Source organism: Girardinichthys multiradiatus, chromosome 1 (assembly GCF_021462225.1).
Source record: "Girardinichthys multiradiatus isolate DD_20200921_A chromosome 1, DD_fGirMul_XY1, whole genome shotgun sequence".
Taxonomy (NCBI): domain Eukaryota; kingdom Metazoa; phylum Chordata; class Actinopteri; order Cyprinodontiformes; family Goodeidae; genus Girardinichthys; species Girardinichthys multiradiatus.
In genome coordinates this window covers 17,746,618-17,766,099 of record NC_061794.1, presented here as the reverse complement: position 1 = coordinate 17,766,099, position 19,482 = coordinate 17,746,618, and the positions used below count along the sequence as shown (strand labels likewise).

Below are 19,482 nucleotides of genomic sequence, written 5' to 3'. Positions count from 1 at the left end.
GGAGGGAGGGGTGTGTATGTAAGCAAACCCATGAATATGGCTCATCTGGGTCTGTAGTTGGTCCAAACTGCTCAGCCCACATGGGTGCAGGATGAAATAGCGCCAATGTATTTCCACCCAGTCAGGCAAGCTGTGGTCAGAGGTTCAGGAGTCAACTTGTAGATTCATATTTCATGCAAAATAAACAAATGTGTGCATGTAGTTATCTTATAAATGATACAAAAAGAAGCATCCATCCATAATCAATCTTTGCAGGGCTCTCCATCTCCAAGTATACCTACCCTGGACAGGTCACCAGTCCATCACGGAGACGCACAACAATGGATACATTCCCAAGCAATTATCTGACATGTAGCAATGGAAAAGTGGCACTGACTTCTAGTAATCTGAGACATCCTTATTTTTGGATTATTTTATTCTGAGAACATAATGAAAATAGCAGACATCAATCGTTGAAGATTGATGTCTGCTATTCTCATTATGTTGTCAGAATAAAATATTGCAGAGAATGTTGTATTTTGATGCAAAGACATCTTCTGCAGCATTCTCCTTACGCTTTAATTAGATAGTGAACCTAAATTAAAGAGTAATTTTAGGTTTCAGTGTGTCATTAATGTAGAAGATCCACTGCTGAGTAAAAGTCAATCTTTTTGTTTTCTGACGTCATAGCTTTTAACTGCTGAGAGACCTTTTTCCATTTCACCAGTTTAATTCAGAAAAATGATCAAGATCAAATTCTTTGAGAAAATAACCTCCAAAGTAAACTTTGAGCACAGTCAGACATAACTAGGTTGGTTTCTTTTTAGATTTTCATGGCAAGTACAGTTGAAGCTGCCGATGTGTGCTCCATGACTGATTCCTGGTGTGATCTATCTATCTATCTATCTATAACAGCTACTGTAATCACTATCACATGACAACCCAATTTTAGGACAGATTGGTAACACAGCTAACCTCCACACTGATGAAGAAAGACATTTAACAGTCATCTGTTAAGCAGTAGGAATTTTACATATCAATCCATCTCCTAAATGTAGGCTGCGTTACACCTGCATGATTTTACAGATGTTCAGCCATTCTTCTACCATGAATGAAATCCAAACAACCATAAGAACCATAAAAGGCAGGGGGATAAGCCAATCAACCACGTATTGAACCATAATTGCAACCAATGGCCAGTAAAGGGCCATAGTTTTGCTGCAATGAGAAACATTAGCTTCCAGGAACATGATGCGTGCTAAGAAAAAGTATAACACCATTTTACTCCAAACTACCTCTTTGCCCTCTCAGCACATCACCATTTACACCAACAACCTGAAATGAGTAGAAGTAATAGTATATAGATGAAGTTATATGCAGACACACTCCAAACTTTATTAGGTCTCAGTCTAGAGATGTGGGTGCTTCATCTCTACTTCGATTAGACCCCGACGACCCACCTCTCCTGAGAACTCCTTTCTATTCCAGTATGTTCCTCAACAAGCCCCCATTTTCTTCTTTGACTTCTCTGACCTTTGGGTACAGATTTGGTGTTTAATACTAGAGGTTCGACCTACACTGAAGCCCATATAGTCAATCCCAGTTATAAATGACAAAATGACAGAAGGTCAAAGGTAACTAGTCATATGTTTAGAGCGACATCGAGGCGTTCACTAGTGACATCTGCTGGTCAATACAGAGAACTATGCCATTTGATTAAGACATGGTGGTGCCTGAATCACGTTTCAATTTAAACAGGTAAAAAAATTATTCATGCAAAACCAAAAAGATAATCCAAATATGGTTTCACATCTGACAAAAGCAGCACATATAAACACTTGTGTGTTCAGAACTTTATTATCACAAAATATGTATAATGTCAACCTATGCACAATGACTAACTTAAAAAAATATTTTCTTTGCAATGACTTACCCAAAAACCATAACTCTGACCAATGTGATAAATAATAATCTTAAAATCTTGAACATAACACCTGCTTTAATATTTTTTGTTTCAATTGCTCCTTATTTAGCAATCATATAACGAAAGAGCTGGAAAAACCACATTTAATCAAGATTTCCACACCGTAATGGAAACGACAACTGACATCTTGTTTCCGGGTGCACATATCTGACATTGTAACTATGAACAATATTAAAATAAAAAAAGAAACAGCACTTTAGTGTACAGAGCTAATGTTGAAGAAAGCAAGACTGACAGCATCTACATTCAAGTTATGACGTCACAGTCAAGACAAGGACTTATGCCACCCTCCACATTTACTGGGAAGGACGAGTAAAAAAGTGTTTTGAAAAACGGTTTGCTGTTGCCATAAACTGAGTAACACAACATAATGGAAACTGATTACTTTTCTTTAGAAACCAGGAATTTATTTAACCAAATAATTTGCTGCGGTTCTCCAACAGTGAGCAGATTTTCTTCACCCCCAGTTTTCAATCCTCCTCACTGTGTGCAGCACCAAGAAAAACATCCTCATCCTGGCTCATTTGTCACATTTCCAGCTGTTTTCAGGTAGGTTAGGAGAACAGCTAATTCCTTGCAGCCAATTCCTGACTGATCAATAAAAATCCTCCTGTCTTGAAAGGCATTTTCTCTTGTATTTCCCATTTTGAAGAGTGGCTAAGAAAGTTTGGGTCTTTGTGTTATATTTATACCCCACTGAAACAGGAAGGCATTTATTACTAATGAAAAGTTCCTAGGCACTCTGATCAGTAAAAAAAAGTAAAAGTATACATTTTAAAAAGCCTCAGTTGTTTACAGTAATTGTTAGGGGTGCCAATAAGTGAGCACTTGTGATTTTGTAAAAAGCAAAAATATGTATATATATAAAGACTTTTTTCCCTCATCACTGAATAAAAGGTTTTTCCATTTTTCAGAATGTTTTTAAGTTTCTGCAGTAAAAGGAGAATTTATTAGGGCTTTAAATACGTTTTACAGTGTTTAGGTAACTGAATCACTGAGCCTACAAACAAACATCTATAATTTAAGAGGTGTAAGGATCTCAATATGTTGAGACTACAGATGTAGAGAAAACCTGTCTGAATTAAAACAGATATCCAAAACATATGTATGTGCCATTTCCTGCCTTCAGCTCACTCTGCAGGATTTGCCTGTAGGTTTATTGTAGTAGTCTCTTACTGCAAAAAAGAACCTCAACACAGTCAAATTGATTTTCTTCTACTTAAAACCTAACTGTGAGCAAGAAACAAAGCTAATTTACGTTTTCTAATCCAAACCTTTAACGGCTAGCTTAGGGAGGGTAAAGAAAATTCAGCTGCAACTTTTCCTTTTGATCGTAAAAAGAACAGGAATCCAAACGTTATACCTGATTTTTCTTTTGTTTGCACAAGATATTTAAATTCAAATAAATGTAGCTCTTTAGTACCAAAGTGCTGGTCTGAACCTGCTGTGTATTGCACAAGTCCTTCCATGAAGATCAAGTACTGTGAGCTCATCTGTTGGGAGAAACGCTACGACAGACAAGAAGGAAACAAAATCATAAAAGTACATTTGGAAAAAAGAAAGGGAGTAAACATAGGGCTTTGTGCATTAAGGAATTATAAATATTTTTCACCTGTAACATTATTTTAAAAAAACAGCTCACAGACTGATACATAAGTTAGGTTTTTAGCCCTAGTGCCTTGAAAAAGAAAAAAAAAAAATCTGTCAAAAACTAAAACGCCACAGAAACACTGAAATTGCTGTTGAAAATATTTTACTAAAAATACACAAGCTTCTATAACTTTCTGCTTCGCTAAGTGGAAATATATGTAATTGTTTTTAAAGGCGTGTGTGTTGTTTGTGTTGCTATGCTCTCACTGTGAGAACCCCACAAAGATGATGGCTTTATTAATAAGAGTGTCTGTGATTCACATAATGTCCCAGCAGTTTTTTTCTACCTCTCCAAAAGTCAAAGGATGTAGTACCACCACCAAACGTCTACTGTGTTCTTCCTGTCCATCAAGTAATCGGGTTTCCTCAAAAAGTGGCCATTAGTTTAACCGGATTCACCATATTTGGAAAGTTAGCTGAAGTGTGTTCCCACAGTTATTCACCCACAGATCCAGGGTAACGGGACATTCCAGGGATAAATTGTGCAGCCTTTCCTGTCATAATCCACGGCACACGAACCAGAGATGAAGAAGACGTGGTACGCAATACGTCACAAACCTGTCTCCTCTTCCTTCGGTTTTCTCCCACAATCATATGCCTTCTTCTGTGGCCGTAAAGAAGCTCTAGCACTGAAATCATTTCTGCTTGAAACAAGACTACAGCTTCATGTTGGTGAAGTCCTTGGATACGCTCTGAAGGTAAGCGACATGAATGGCACCAAGGAAGTCCGAGTCATTCTGGAGGAGGAAGTAAAAAAAAACAGTCGAATGACTAAAAAGTGTGAAGTATATAAACAGGCACATTTACTGGCACCCCATTTAAAGAGTAAAAAGCCTTTCAAGAAATTAAACTTTTATGCAGTAGTTTAATGTCACACTAAACAATTTTAAAAATCCTATCTTTAATTTGAGAATATTTATTACTTACAAAATCAAAAGTCTACATGAAGAAATAAATGTAACAAAATGAGTGGTGGCACAATTATTGATTCACCTTCTGTTAATATTTTGTACAACCTTCCTTTTGCCAATAAAAAGCAGCGAGTCTTTTCCTATAGCGTGTAATTAGGCTGAAGCATAGCGAGATGAATCTTCAATCATCTCTCAGCTCACCACAGGGTTTCTATACAACTGAGACAACCATGTAAGAAGGTAAACTGTGTCTGTGCTGATATGGGTCATGTGGTCTCCACCAGATTTTTATTTAAAATTTCATAATGCTTTAAAGACTTCATGATGCGATGCCTTCTAATAAGGATCTTAGGGTTTATTAGAAACAGAAAAGACCGTTGCAAACAAGATCAGGCCTAGTCTCACCTGACCGGTTCCAGCTAAGGTTCTGACAGAGTTTACCAAACTCCAAACGTTTATGTTTGTGATGGTAGGACCTCAAGATGCAGCTCTTTGCTGCTGGTCTCTAACAACAAGCTTTGGTGATTTCTTTAATACCCATCTTATGGTAATGCTCACCTAGCGGAGTAGAAGAATAAATATGGCTCCTCTTCCAGCCAAGGACCGAGTGGCTAAAATAAAAAGACCTCTGTGTCAGGTCAAATGAATAGTTCAGAGGAATAGACAGTGGCAGATTAATAATTAAAAGCCCCTGGAAACTCTGATCAACCATAAAAAGTAAATTCTAAATAAAAAAAACGTTTCCATCTCATTTATCTTTTTCGGTATACCAATAAATGTGGCAACAGTGATTTAGTTGAATGTTTAACATATTTTTCCCAGCTGAATAAATGTATTCAAATTAAAAGGTCAGATTTTTAGAAATGAGATCATGGCACTTCAATAAAAGATGTATGTATTTTAGGCTTTTTACACATCTTTACCAGAGGTGCCTATAAACGTGTTGACAGCTGTAAGACAATTATTACAAGCTTGTCTGGAATCCTGCTTGTTTTAACCTTTAGGTCCATCCCAGATACTTGTACCTTAATAAGATGTATCAACGTCTCCTGGAGCTGTGTTTTACTGCAGGGGGCCTGCAGAGGCTCTGCAGTTCTTCCAGAAGCAGGTGATGGATCTGGAGGACCAGACGGCACCACTGGTACTGCTGTGGTTTTATTCATGGTCTGTTGAAAGGCGCTGGGAGATAGTAGCACTGAAGCGACAGAGCCTGGAACCGCAAGACCAGGGCTCATAGGAATAGCCTGAGAATAAAAAAAAAATGAGAAAGGAATATGGTGGTTAACAAACTAATAGCAGCAGAGGATCAGTTACTAGAGATGGAGTCATCTGCAAACAAAACAGAACTCACAGACATTGGTGCGATCAGGTTGGAAGGCTGAGAGAAAACATCCTTCTTGGGCTCTTGGAAGCTATGAGGCGGTACCAGTGTGCTTGGCAGGAAGCTGGGTGCGAGAATGGGTCTGTGTATGCCTGAATGTACAGATGGAGCTGATGGTTTGAGAGAGTTAACCATGTCTTGTCCCAAAAAGGCAGCTGAAGATGCTGTGGGTCCAGTGAAGGTACTGTGATGCTCTGAGCTTCCTGGAGCCATCAGGAGAGGGGACACTGAGCAGTTAGACTGGAGGTCTGGCATGGGAACCGCCGATTTGAAGACAGGACTGGGATTTAGCGTGTAAGGAGTAGGGATTGGACCAGGTCCATGTGGTTGCTGGCTAGAGCCAGGATCATGGGTTGAGAATTGCTGTGTGAGGAGTGGACTTTGGTGAGTTGCAGCAGGATGTGATTGTTTCATGATGTAAGTGTTTGAGAGGTCACTGGAAGAAATGGTGTTCTGTGCAGGAGGTTCTTTAGGGAGCGGAGAACCGAAGAGCTCCTCAACAGTGATCTGCTTCACCATCGAATGAGAGCTCTAGGTGGTGAAAAGTGCAACATGATTATCTCAAACAAGTGACTGGCCCAAAACGTATAAAACTCATATTTTTGTCATGTTACAATGTATTTCATTGAGATTTTATCTGACAGACCAACACAAAGTAGGGCTTAATTGTGAAGTGAAAGTCAAGTGCTTAATGTATAGCTGGTATATTAAACAATATCCTAAACTTTCCTAGAGCGCTGTTTAATCCAATTATTTAAAAATATAAAGAGTATGACACAACTGAAAACCTACCAAGACATGGACGTTCATCTAAATTGGTAGGATGTGCAAGGAAAGCCTTAATTGGAGAAGCAGACGACTATTAGCTGGATGCTTCACAAATCTGGCAAGAAGAAGGTCACTGCTAAAAGAAAGCCATAAGACCTGTTCACCACTAGCCATGTAGGGGAAAGTGAACATGAGGAGGAGGGTGTTCTGGTCAGATGAGAGACGAATATAACTTTTTGGCTTACATGAAGGACACGTGTGGCAGAAAACACCACACATTGCCTTGTATATGCCATCCCCACAGGGACACATGGTGATGGCAGCATCATGCTGTGGGGATGCTTTTCTTCAGCAGGGACAGAGAAGCAGGTCAGGGTTTGTTGGAAGATGGATAATGCTTAATACAAATTAATCCTACAAGACAAGAAGCTGAAAAAGACTTGAGACCGGGGTCCAGGGTCCAGCGTCACTTTCCAAAAGTATAACAACCCTAAACATACAGCCAGACCTATCATGGAATGGCTTAGATCGCAGGGTATTAGGGTGTTAGAATGGCCCATTCAGAAGCCAATAGAAAACCATTGGCTAGACTTGAAAACTGATTTTTTCCAGATGCTGTCCATCCAACCTGGCTTAACGTGAGCTATTATGCAAAGAAGAGTGGACAAAAATACTAGCCTCCATATGTGCAAAGTTGTTGGAGATGTACCCCAATAGACTTGCAGCTTTAATATAGTAAAAGGTGGTTGCAGCCTGACAAAATGTGGATAAGTTCAGGGGGTGTAAACAGTGTGGCAAGACAATGTAAGTTTACTGATCATATAAAATGTAAAGCATCTGTGAGCTGTCTTTCATTTACATCATGTTAATAGAGAACCAAGCATTTTGACTCTGAGACAAAATAATAAAGATCAAGAAACCAGATTAGATTATGGGAGAATGCACAAAATCAGCAGGTTTGGGCTGAAAACAATTAACTGACTCAGAATACACGTGAAATTTTTTCTGAAAATATTTTCCACTTCAAAAAACAGTATGAGGGATTTTTTTCTTGTGTCTCACAAAGTTTCTCACAGAAACGTCTCCGACATCAGTGTCAAACCAGAATGTTTCAAAGTTTTAAAATCTGCTATTAACCAATCAAATGCTCTGACTTTATTGTGTTTTTACTTTAAATTACATTAGCATAAGATTAAAAATTAAACTGACAGTGATAAATATAATTTGGATGAGGACTTTTTTTTGCCCCATGTCACTTTTGATGTTTTAATTTAAATAAATGTATTCAGTAATTGGAAATTGGCCGCATTAGTCTGCAATATAACCAACACTGGCAGATAACATTGGTGCTGCCAAATGCAAAAAAAATAAACTACCTTTTCAGCTGGATGGGAGCTGTGTACAGGTTCTGGAGCTCTGCTGATGCAAGTTTTCACATTTGACTCTGCAGACACTTCTGTTTCTCCACCCTGGGCCTTCAAAGCACACAGACATGTTTAGGTTTCACAAAAAGACTTAAGTTTAGTTTAACAAAAACAACCTGGGAAAAAAATAATATGAAATAAAACTATGAAATAACATGCTATGCTCCTTCACCCTCTGGTATTCCTCCTTGGCTTTACTGAGCAGCTCCAGGATGTCGATGGGCCGAGGTTCTGCAACTCCATTGGTTCTCCCTGGATCCAGCCTCTCTGGGGTCTTTCTAAGGGCGTGGTCCGCTTCTTGTTTCACAATCCTGGAGAAAACAGTCGAGGAAGTACAGGTACATTTTAAATCAGAATGACTTTAAAAAGTGTTTTAATATTATTGTTATTATTATTAGGATAAAATGTTTAACTTAAATAGTTTTATTACACCCACTGATTTAACTAAATAGTTTATTTCCAGCCACCTACAACAATTGAGACCCAAAATCCAATTTCTCAAAAATATTTGATTATTACATCAGACAGAAAAATAGGATTTTTAACATAAATGTCAGCCTCCTTCGAAAGTATGTCTGTTTACTGTATAGTTTAATAAACACTCAATAGTTTGTCGGGGCTTCCCTGAATTACTGCATCAGCTCTGATGAGGATCCCCAGATCGCTTTAATATTGTCGGCTGTACCTTTCCTTCCTCTTGACAGTGCTCCATCGGTTCATCTGCGACATTTAGCTCAGGTGATTTAGCTGGTAGGTTAAGAACAGTGACACTATGGCCATTAAGGCACTAATTGGACCTTTTGGCATTGTGGGCAGGTGCCAAGAGCTGCAGGAAATGTAATCAACATCTCTATAGAGCTTGTTAGCAGAGGGAAGCATCTAAAATGGCCTAGTAGATAGCTGTGCTGACTTTAGACTTTGGGTCTGTGCCTGTCCACTCTTCCTCCAAACTCTGGGGCTTTGACTTCCAAATCAAATCCAAAATGTACTTTCATCTTACAAAAAGGGAACTTAAGACACATAAACAACAGTCCAGTTATTTTTCTCCTCAATAACAAGCTTCTGACATTATCTCTGGTTCAGGAGTGCCTAAACACACCGCCTGCACTTACTCCAGCTTCTGTTCAAAGCTTTTGAATCTCTTGCTGATGCTGCTGTTGCACCTTTATCTAACGCATTTTCTTCTTCTTCTCAGCTTTTCATTAACTTGCACGTCTGGACATCTGTCCAGTCAGCAGACTTCCTTGTGATGGTTTAGGCCTAAAAATAACATTTTGTATTAAATATCTTTTATTGGTCTTGTGTAAAAATCTAATATCCTGGAAAACTGAATTTGGGGTTTTCATTAGCTGTCAGCAACAGCAATAAATGCTTGAAATGTATCACTCCCCGTGACTCACTATGGAAAAAGCCAGAAGAGAATGAATGACTGATGACTTTCCTGTTTTAAGATGAATTTCTGAAATATTTTAAAGTTATTGTAACTTACTGAAAACTATATGTGTTGCTTCTAAGAGTTAATACTGATTTATTCCCTGATTTCTTCAGAAACAGAGAGATGAATATTCTTACTTACTTGACCATCAGCTGGGCGATGCGTTGACAGTCCCGCTTGTCATAGAACCAAATACTATAGATACCCACTGTCAGAAGACACAAATACCTTATGTTAGAGAGCCTCTACTATGGCTGCATAGCAGGAGAAGCATTACACCAAAGCTCTGCACACTTAAAAACCACAGATAACATGAAGAGTTGCTAGTTCTTTAGAGCATCTATGGAATCAATAATCTAGAAATCTGTATTTGGTAAAAACAGCTATATTGTTTATAAGTTATATCGTTTAGTAATTGAATAAAAAAACATTTCCGATTTCTTTTAGTACAATTTTATAAACTCATATTTTATTTTATTTTTTTTGCAGCACTAGAAGCCTTTATTTTTCATTTTTCGACAGTAGGTAGACAGGAAAGAGGGCAAAAAGAAGGGGAGACATTCGACAAAGGTCGCCGGGTCCAGGACTCAGACCCAGGACAGCTGGATCGAGGACTATAGCCTCTGCACATGGTCGTGTGCTTAACTCCTACACCACCATCGCCGTGCCCTTTATTTTTTGTTTAAGTGAAGGAAAGAAATTCTCTGCTGCTAGGGAAAAACTTCACCTGAAGTTTAAGGAAACTAACAGTTTTCACTAAAGTAATAACTATGTTATAGAACAATGTAGTCGTGTTATTTGTGTGTGACAAAATGCTGGCATGCTCAGGGACCCACCTGAGACTGTATTAGCCAAGCAACCCGAGCGTTTGCTTCCCTGCTGTCCCTGCTGCCACCAGAGGGAATTCGAAGAGATGTAAACAAGTGTGCTAAAGTACTTGGTTCTCTCTATCAGCTTTTCTCAGTTCTGAACACTACAGCCTCCAGCAGTTAGCTCAATGGCACTCAAAAGGGACTGGATTTAGACTCAAGTAATCGTTAGCCATCAACATCTATCTGAGGAATGAAGGATCTGTTTGCTTGGCTTGCTGCTCTTTAATCATCTTCTTCTGCAAACTCCTTCTCAGGGTCGGAGGAGCCTTCTTATAACATTTCTCTCAAGATTACAAGCCAGGAAATCTGTTGTAGCAGCTACACGTTTACAGCAGTAGCTAAACCGCAGACAAGAGGCCTTACATGCTCACAGATTTCAAAACAACTAAACGAGAGACCTGCATTTGGAGTCGAGGCAAACTTATGGAACAAAAAACAAGGAGAAATTAGAAAAACAACCCTCACTCTCCAGAGAAGCCATCAGAGCAGCTGCTCCTACTGGAGGACCGACGATTTACCGCATCATGTCGTCCATTCCAGCCAGGCTGATAGGAAAACAGAATTCAAAAGGGGAGCAGTCTACCTTAACCCTGACCCTGGCCATGCTGTTTTTCCTCATAAGCAAACAAATGGGAAAGCAATCCAACTCTTTGTTTGTTGCCTTAATGAAACTGCTGTTCAGGCTTCTAATAGATTATCTTGGTGGCAGCGCTGTCAGCTACTTTCTGAAGATCTGAGAAACTTTGTGACTTTCCTTTTCCCTGGGCTGACTAACTAGTAACAATCACTACTTTGAGGATTTGGCTCCTTGCCAAATGCAGAAAGACAGCTGTAGCAATGCTAAGTTGAACTTGCTGGATGGCCAGCCAAGGCCATGAGTGGCAAAGTATTCCTGCTTAATGCTCCAAACAGACTCAAAAATGACTTCAAGCAGAACGGACGACAGATGTTCCACCGGACGTTGGGAAGATGTCTGTCTAGCATTTTCAGAGGTACACCATAAACGCCAGTGATAGTGGCTGTATGTGTGTTTTAATGTAAAAATTAACACTGATGAATGCATGCAAATGTGTAGGTCTTAAGCATAAAACTCTGAATATATGTTAACCATGAGTAAAGGTTATAAAGAGATTTTATTCAGAAAGTTTAAAATAAACATGTAAAACAGTATCTAATGGCTTTTATTTACAACAGATAAGCAACAAATATTTCTCCTGTAGCTAAGATTATTAGTTATAATTATTAAAACAAGTGAATTTCTCTGACTTGCAGGTAATAGAACGGCATAGTAGCCTTTATTCAGGCAGCTGACTGGCAGTGCCCAACAACAGGGAACTTTTCTGTTATTGCGTTAAAAGAACTTAAAACCATAAGTACGGTACGACCAAACATTTAAGTGTTTTTGAAGCTTTTTAAACCCTAGATAGGTCTGCATACCAGAATCTGGCCCTACACTCATTGTGTTGTGCTAATTTTTAGACGTTTTAGATGTGAGTTTTGCAAAAACGTACTCGTACTCGTCGTCTTCTGCTTTATCCGGGACCTAGCAGCGGCTCTACTCCGAGCCCCTCCCCGATGGCCGAGCTCCTCACCCTATCTCTAAGGGAGTGCCCGGCCACCCTACGGAGGAAGCTCATTTCAGCCGCTTGTATCCGGGATCTCGTTCTTTTGGTCATGACCCAAAGTTCATGGCCATAGGTGAGGGTAGGAACGTAGACCGACCGGTAAATTGAGAGCTTCGCTTTTCGGCTCAGCTCTATCTGCATTACAACGGACCGGCACAGCGCCCCCATCCATTACTGTGGCCGCCGCACCGATCCGCCTGTCGATCTCCCGCTCCATTCTTCCCTCACTCGAGAACAAAACCCCGAGATACTTAAACTCCTCCACTTGAGGCAGGAATTCCCCTCCAACCTAAAGAGAACCAGCCACCCTTTTCCGGTCAAGTACCATGGCCTCGGACTTGGAGGAGCTGATCTTCATCCCAGCCGCTTCACACTCGGCTGCGAACCACCACAGCGCATGCTGTAGGTCTTGGCTAGAGGGGGCCAGCAGGACCACGTCATCTGCAAAAAGAAGAGACGAAATCCACTGGTCCCCAAACCAAACCCCCTCCGGCCCTTGGCTGCGTCTAGAAATCCTGTCCATAAAAGTTATGAACAGGACCGGTGACAAAGGGCAGCCCTGCCGGAATTCAACCTGCACAGGGAACAGGTCCGACTTAGTGCCGCCAATGCGAACCAAACTCCTGCTCCGCTTGTACAGAGACCGGAAAGGGCCCCCGATTCCATACTCCTGGAGCACCCCCCACAGGGCACCCCAAGGGACACAGTCAAATGCTTTCTCCAGGTCCAAAAAACACATGTAGACCGGTTGGGCAAACTCCCATGAACCCTCGAGTACCCTGTAGAGGGTATAGAGCTGGTCCAGTGTTCCACGGCTGGGACGAAAACCACACTGCTCCTCCTGAAGCCGAGGTTCGACTATCGGCCGGACTCTCCTCTCCAATACCCTGGCGTAGGCCTTACCAGGGAGGCTGAGGAGTGTGATCCCCCTGTAATTGGAACACACCCTCCGGTAACCCTTCTTATGAAGGGGGACCACCACCCCAGTCTGCCAGTCCAGAGGCACTGTCCCCGACCGCCACGCAATGTTGAAGAGGCGTGTCAACCATGACCGCCCTACAACATCCAGAGACTTGAGGTACTCAGGGTGGATCTCATCCACCCCCGAAGCCTTGCCACCGAGGAGCTTTTTAACCACCTCGGTGACTTTAGCCCGGGTCCAAAGAGTCCAACCCCGAGTCCCCAGGTTCTGTTTCCACCAGGGAATGTGTGATGGCAGGATTGAGGAGATCCTCGAAGTATTCCTTCCACCGCCTGATAATGTCCCCAGTCGAGGTCAGCAGCCTCCCACCCCCACTGTAAACAGTGTTGGCAAAGTGCTGCTTCCCCCTCCTGAGGCGGCGGACGGTTTGCCAGGATCGCTTCGAGGCCAACCGGTAGTCCTTCTCCGTGGCCTCACCGAACTCCTCACAGGCCCGAGTTTTTGCCTCTGCCACAGCCTGGGCCGCGGCACGCTTGGCCTCACGGTACCAGTCAGCCGCCTCAGGAGTCCCACAAGCCAACCACAGCCGATAGGACTCCTTCGTCAGCTTGACAGCGTCCCTTACTGCCAGTGTCCACCACCGGGTTCGGGGATTGCCGCCGCAACAGGGACCGCAGACCTTACGGCCGCAGCTACGGGCAGCAGCATCGACAATAGATGCGGAGAACATGGTCCACTCGGATTCTATGTTTCCAACATCTCCCGGAATCTGGTCGAAGCTCTCCCGGAGGTGGGAAATGAATACATCCCTGGCCAAGGGGTCCGCCAGACATTCCCAGCAGACCCTCACTATGCACTTGGGCCTGCCAAGTCTGTCTGCTTTCGGGAATCAGGCCGCCGAGGTCTCTACCTTCGTCCGTCGCCCAATCCTTTTTGCACCGGTCCCTCACGGTTCCCCTGCAGGAGGTTCGGGCTTGGCCCGGCAGGGTCCCGCGAGAAGCAACCCAGCCACCTGGCGCTCTTCGACGAGTCCCGACCTCAGACCTGGCTCCAGGGTGGGACCCCGGCTCCGCCGTACCGGGCGACGTCACGTGCCTCGATTTTGTAGTCGTCATGAGGGGTTCTTGAACCGCTCTTTGTCTGACCCGTCACCTAGTGCCTATTTGCCATGGGAGACCCTACCAGGGGCATTTAAGCTCCAGACAACATAGCCTCTAGGATCATTCGAGAACTCAAACCCCTCCACCGCGTTAAGGTGGCGGTTCAAGCACAGATATTACGGTAATATCTGTGCTTTGATATTTTTTGCTGAGAAAAGTAAGACAACTTTGCTGCAGTGAAAGCATTAAATGCATGTTTGTTGCTTCTAAAAAGTTGCACACCTTCATTCTATGATGTAGCGGTGACACATTATGCAGCAGGGAAAAATTCATATTATTCCCACTGAGTTTAAAGCAGCTTTGATTTTGACCAGAAATATTAAATAATGATTTTATCTTTTATTACATTTCTTATACAGAAACAGCAAATGCTGATTCTACCAAATAAGAAGAGGTCACTTCATCATCTTTAAAAAGTTACACAGAAATTAAGGGACTGGGTGTTATATGCAGCACATCTCAAAACTGGGATCTGTTTGAGCTGACAAAAATCTCTTCTCAGTATATTTGTTTTCTAAAAACACTCACAGTTGCCATTCCTGTAGAGCAGGAAGGGATCCTGCAGCTGGAACTCTAGATCTTTATTTATCGGCTCCACGAGGTTCGCTGTACTCAGTCGATTCATGATGGTGAAGCCATGGTGAGGGGAGGCAGACCTTTAAAAGCACAAATTAGATAAAGATAAATTATTATTAGTCAACATACTGATGGTTTTCATTGACTAAAAACATGGAAAACATTACAATGTTTAAATTCAGAAAACCTATTATGCTCAAATGGAATTACAAAAACAATCAGACATTTAGATTAAAAGTTATCAAAGCAAGTATTTGCTGCAACATTGTTTTGACACACTTAGGCAATCCAACAACATTTATTTATTCTGAGATACGCTTTAATTTTCAAATGATTTTTTTTTTTGATGGGTGAGATTGAGCTCTGCTCAAAAGCAATACTATGACAGCAGCCGTTAGTCGGCACTACTTTCCAGAAGCGAAGAGGATCAGAGCTGGAAAACTGATTAGGGACAGCTGGGCTGGTCCCACCAAGCACAGCCAGTTTTGATCGGAGGACTTCTTGGCAAACTGCTTCGAACAAGAAACCTCTGAATTCAAAAGAGAAATTTTGTCAGAGGACGGGATATTTTACAGATGAAGGACGCTGTTCAGAGCATCCGATGGGAAAAGATTGCCATGAAAAGGTTGTTGTTGCTGTTGCTAAACGGATCAAGGCTCAGCAGGTAAGAACACTTCCCTGTCGCAACAGTATGCAAATTCACTAGATCTCGCTACATTAATAAATACACACATATTTATATATACATGTGTATGTATTAGCAATTGTTTAAATTAGATCAATTAGATCAGTTACTGGATTAACTAAGGTATTATAAACTGAGCAATTCACCCTTTTGTAGAGAAAAAAAAAACATGAAAATATATGGATGCATAAAACTAAAAGTGAAGCAGTTTAACTTCCACAGAATTAGTTGTTTTGGACTTGCTACCACATTTATCACTGGCTTTTATTGCATGATCTGCGTATGGTTCTTGGAGCTCCTCCAGGCTTCGCAGCGGACCAGAGCAGATAGTGTAAATCCAGGGTTACAGTAAATACGGCACTGAGTGAAACAACCAGAGGCGAAGTGAGCACCATGGAGCAGTAGCAGCAGACACAAGGGATGATTCAAGATCTGAACACACTACCTGGTGTCATTTTTTAACTTTATATTAGAATCTTTATAGAAACATTTATTTAAATATATCGTATGCGCATGTAATTTATCTTATTTTAAAAATAATAATAATTTTGGATTTTTAATTATTAACAATAACTGCTGATATCTAAATGTACAAATATGACACAATATAATTATATTTAGAACATCATACAATTCCAATCAATAAAAAGCCTTTTGGGAACCTTCCCTAAGGTTAGTGTTTGAGCCGGATATCTCAGATAACCAGGAGACTCCACCGAATCCTCATTAAAATCCTTCATCCTGAGCAAGCATTGGGCCACAGTGGAAAAGAATGACTCTATTTTAGCAGTAAGAAACTTCCAGCAGAACAAGACTCAGGATGAGCACAAATGTGGCATGACCATCTGACACCTACAAAGGTGGACAATACAGCTCGTTTATTTTATAATCCTGATTGGATCATCGCTTTATTTAAAAATAAATTTTTGGGGGTTTACAATATGCAAATAAAAAAATCACATTTAATTTGTTGGTTTTAAAATTATGTACACTTTTATATTAAACGGGTTAGAACTATCAAACGTTCCTAATATATATAAAATTTTTGTAAGCTACTAAGCTATATAATTCTAAAATAATTCTGTATCCCTAATTACATGTGTGCTGATTTATTTTCATTATTGTTAAAAAGAAAAAGTGCAGCAACATTACCCCATCATCACCCTGAAATACTGCATGTTGTAAAGTGTTTTTGCATACTGTTGCACCCCTAATATTTTCAGGGCACAAAAGTCATATATTTGTCATTCATTAATAATGCAAAACCAATTTTCTTTTTCACATTTTTTTTTTTTTTTTGCTTTTACCTGGTCAATAAAATAAATAAATACACAATAACAAAAGAAATAAAGTAGTCAGCTTTTTCATTGAATGTTAGCCCTGTTGCAACAAAATGCCACAAGTATAACAAGCTGATATTAGCAGAATACAAAATATTCTAGTCCTAAAACTATCTGATTATTCATAATGGTATTCCCCAGAGGTCCATATTGGGTCCTGTTTTATTTACTGTTTAAAAAAAATAACCCGCTTTCCTAATGTAACTGAAGCAACATTTAATTTTTTTTGCAGAGTATTTTAGTATTTTATACAGTACAGACCAAAGGTTTGGACACACCTTCTCATTCAAAGAGTTTTCTTTATTTTCATGACTATGAATATTGTAGCTTCACACTGAAGGCATCAAAACTATGAATTAACTCATGTGGAATTATATACTGAACAAAAAAGTGTGAAAGAACTGAAAATATGTCTTATATTCTAGGTTCTTCAAAGAAGCCACCTTTTGCTTTGATTACTGCTCCGCACACTCTTGGCATTCTGTTGATGAGCTTCAAGAGGTATTCAAGAGGCAATTCTATTTCTTCTTCTAGAATGTTTTTTATATATTCTCAGTAACAAGAACAGGTTAGGCATCTGACTTTCTTCAAAATCTCTTGTTTAGCCAAGTTCAACTGATGGGTGGAAAATGTGGTTAGAGAGAGATAAATAGTTTGTGCTTATTTCATTTTAATTTGTCAGTATTTTTGTTTGAAATGCTTGGCCTCAATGAATATTTCACCCAATTTCTTTGAAAAACTGTATCTGCATCAACCGCCTGAGCTGTTGTACAAAATGTGTGCCATTCTTGAATCGTGGTAAAGGCGCTGCACAAAATCATTCCGAGGGCCGCAATTTGGGCCCCTGGACACACCTTGGAGCCCCCTGTTTTGGAATTGCTGTGTGCTTTTGTACACTGGAGGTAGATTTAAATACACTTAGAAACCGGAACATACCTTGTTATTTTGTCCTGAGATGTGACCCCGAGATTCGGAATAGGATATATTTTTTCCGAGTGGAGAACCTAACACGGTCCCTGTTGTTTACAAGGACCGCGGTCTGCACACGTGCGCTAAATACGTCAAATGACAGCACACGGCGACGTAACGCAGCACATCTGTAAACAACCTTCAGCATACAACAATTAAACCCAACTTTTATACATTTTCTACTTACCTTGAATAAACAAACAGAGTTCCCTCGATTTCTGTCTTCTCCTAAAACAGAAAACATACTCTCAGTCTAGAACAACAGCTGCTAATCCAAAGGAGCTGATAAAAAAAAGCATCGACCACAGTTAGCCACTGCTAATGAAGCTTAGTTAGCTCAGTAACCCCGATTTTTATTTCACCGTATAGCACACGAAACGGGGAACAAACGCAATGTCTGCTAGCGCTGTCTGGATAAACAAAGCTATACTAATATTTTATAGAGGGTTTTTAAGCACTTTATTTTAGCGAGGATAGCTAAAATGCTACGTATACATGTAGCTAGCTTTGCCGACTCTTCCCAAACTTACCCATTCGTTCACTTTGGAGTTGAAGTTGTAGAGAGCTACCTGACCGGTAACATCCAGCAGCTTGTTTATGTACGGGTCTTGTCTCTGCAGAGCAGCTAAGCTCATCATATGTCCCGCAGTTGAAGTCTCCATCTTCGGACGGATTTTCTGCAAACACTTGTAGCTTCCGTTGTAACACCGGAAATAGGGAGGTTCAGAAAACCTCCCGGAGACTCCTTGAATCTAGATTGATTTAATGAAAATAGAGCAGTGCAGTTTTTAAATTCTGAAGTGGTTGCGAAGTTTTCATGGTTGTCCATTATGTTTTCACTGCTCATAAATAGCACACACAGGAAAAGAAATGATTAAATCATTCGATTAAACCTTTGAGTGAAATAATTAGTCAACAACAGGCACGTTTTGACTGGTTGCCTTTACAACATGCAGTATTTCAGGGTGATGATGGGGTAATGTTGCTGCACTTTTTCTTTTTAACAATAATGAAAATAAATCAGCACACATGTAATTAGGGATACAGAATTATTTTAGAATTATATAGCTTAGTAGCTTACAAAAATGTTATAGAAATTACGAACGTTTGATAGTTCTAACCCGTTTAATATAAAAGTGTACATAATTTTAAAACCAACAAATTAAATGTGGTTTTTTATTTGCATATTGTAAACCCCCAAAAAATTATTTTTAAATAAAGCGATGATCCAATCAGGATTATAAAATAAACGAGCTGTATTGTCCACCTTTGTAGGTGTAAAAATCTCCAGCTTTTCAGAGTTAAAAAATTTGAAATAAATTCAATCACCGGAGAACAAGAGAGCCCACTCCTTTTTGTCAGATGGTCATGCCACATCTCTGCTCATCCCGAGTCTTGTTCTGCTGGAAGTTTCTTACTGCTAAAATAGAGTCATTCTTTTCCACTGTGGCCCAATGCTTGCTCAGGATGAAGGATTTTAATGAGGATTCGGTGGAGTCTCCTGGTTATCTGAGATATCCGGCTCAAACACTAACCTTAGGGAAGGTTCCCAAAAGGCTTTTTATTGATTGGAATTGTATGATGTTCTAAATATAATTATATTGTGTCACATTTGTACAGTTCTTTGATATTGCCTTTGCTGTTAAATTGTGATGTATTCCACATGAAATCAATTCAAAATTCAATTAATTTGGTTTATGAAAAAAAATGTAACAGCAAGGATTCTAGCCTGGAAATGTTGGCCTTGCGGGAAAAAAATCACTATGATGACATACGGCACTAAAGTAAACAGATCTTCACA

General features: G+C 40.3%; 1 protein-coding gene across 2 annotated transcripts; it reads right to left on the bottom strand.

The window, feature by feature from the left end:
* Nucleotides 1-1,817: 1,817 nt before the first annotated feature.
* dcp1a (decapping mRNA 1A) lies at nucleotides 1,818-18,379 on the bottom strand. Of its 2 annotated transcripts, none has more exons than XM_047367166.1 (9): nucleotides 18,212-18,379; nucleotides 17,869-17,909; nucleotides 14,640-14,767; nucleotides 9,674-9,740; nucleotides 8,270-8,408; nucleotides 8,050-8,148; nucleotides 5,876-6,436; nucleotides 5,550-5,768; nucleotides 1,818-4,350 (listed from the first exon to the last, which is right to left on the bottom strand). In XM_047367166.1, the coding sequence occupies exons 1-9, from the start codon at nucleotides 18,341-18,343 to the stop codon at nucleotides 4,270-4,272; spliced, it is 1,467 nt and encodes a 488-aa protein (XP_047223122.1). In that variant the 5' UTR covers nucleotides 18,344-18,379; the 3' UTR covers nucleotides 1,818-4,269. The 2 variants fall into 2 exon arrangements, with proteins under 2 accessions (XP_047223122.1, XP_047223130.1); XM_047367174.1 differs by lacking the exon at nucleotides 1,818-4,350 and adding an exon at nucleotides 4,367-5,135.
* Nucleotides 18,380-19,482: the final 1,103 nt, after the last annotated feature.

Coding starts and splice junctions, on each gene's coding strand:
- dcp1a (XM_047367166.1), bottom strand. CDS start 18,343: ATGGAGACTTCAACTGCGGGACATATGATGAGCTTAGCTGCTCTGCAG. Junction 17,910..18,211: donor ACTCCAAAGTGAACGAATGG/GTAAGTTTGGGA, acceptor TTTCTGTTTTAG/GAGAAGACAGAAATCGAGGG. Junction 5,769..5,875: donor ACCTGATCGCACCAATGTCT/GTGAGTTCTGTT, acceptor TTTTATTCTCAG/GCTATTCCTATGAGCCCTGG.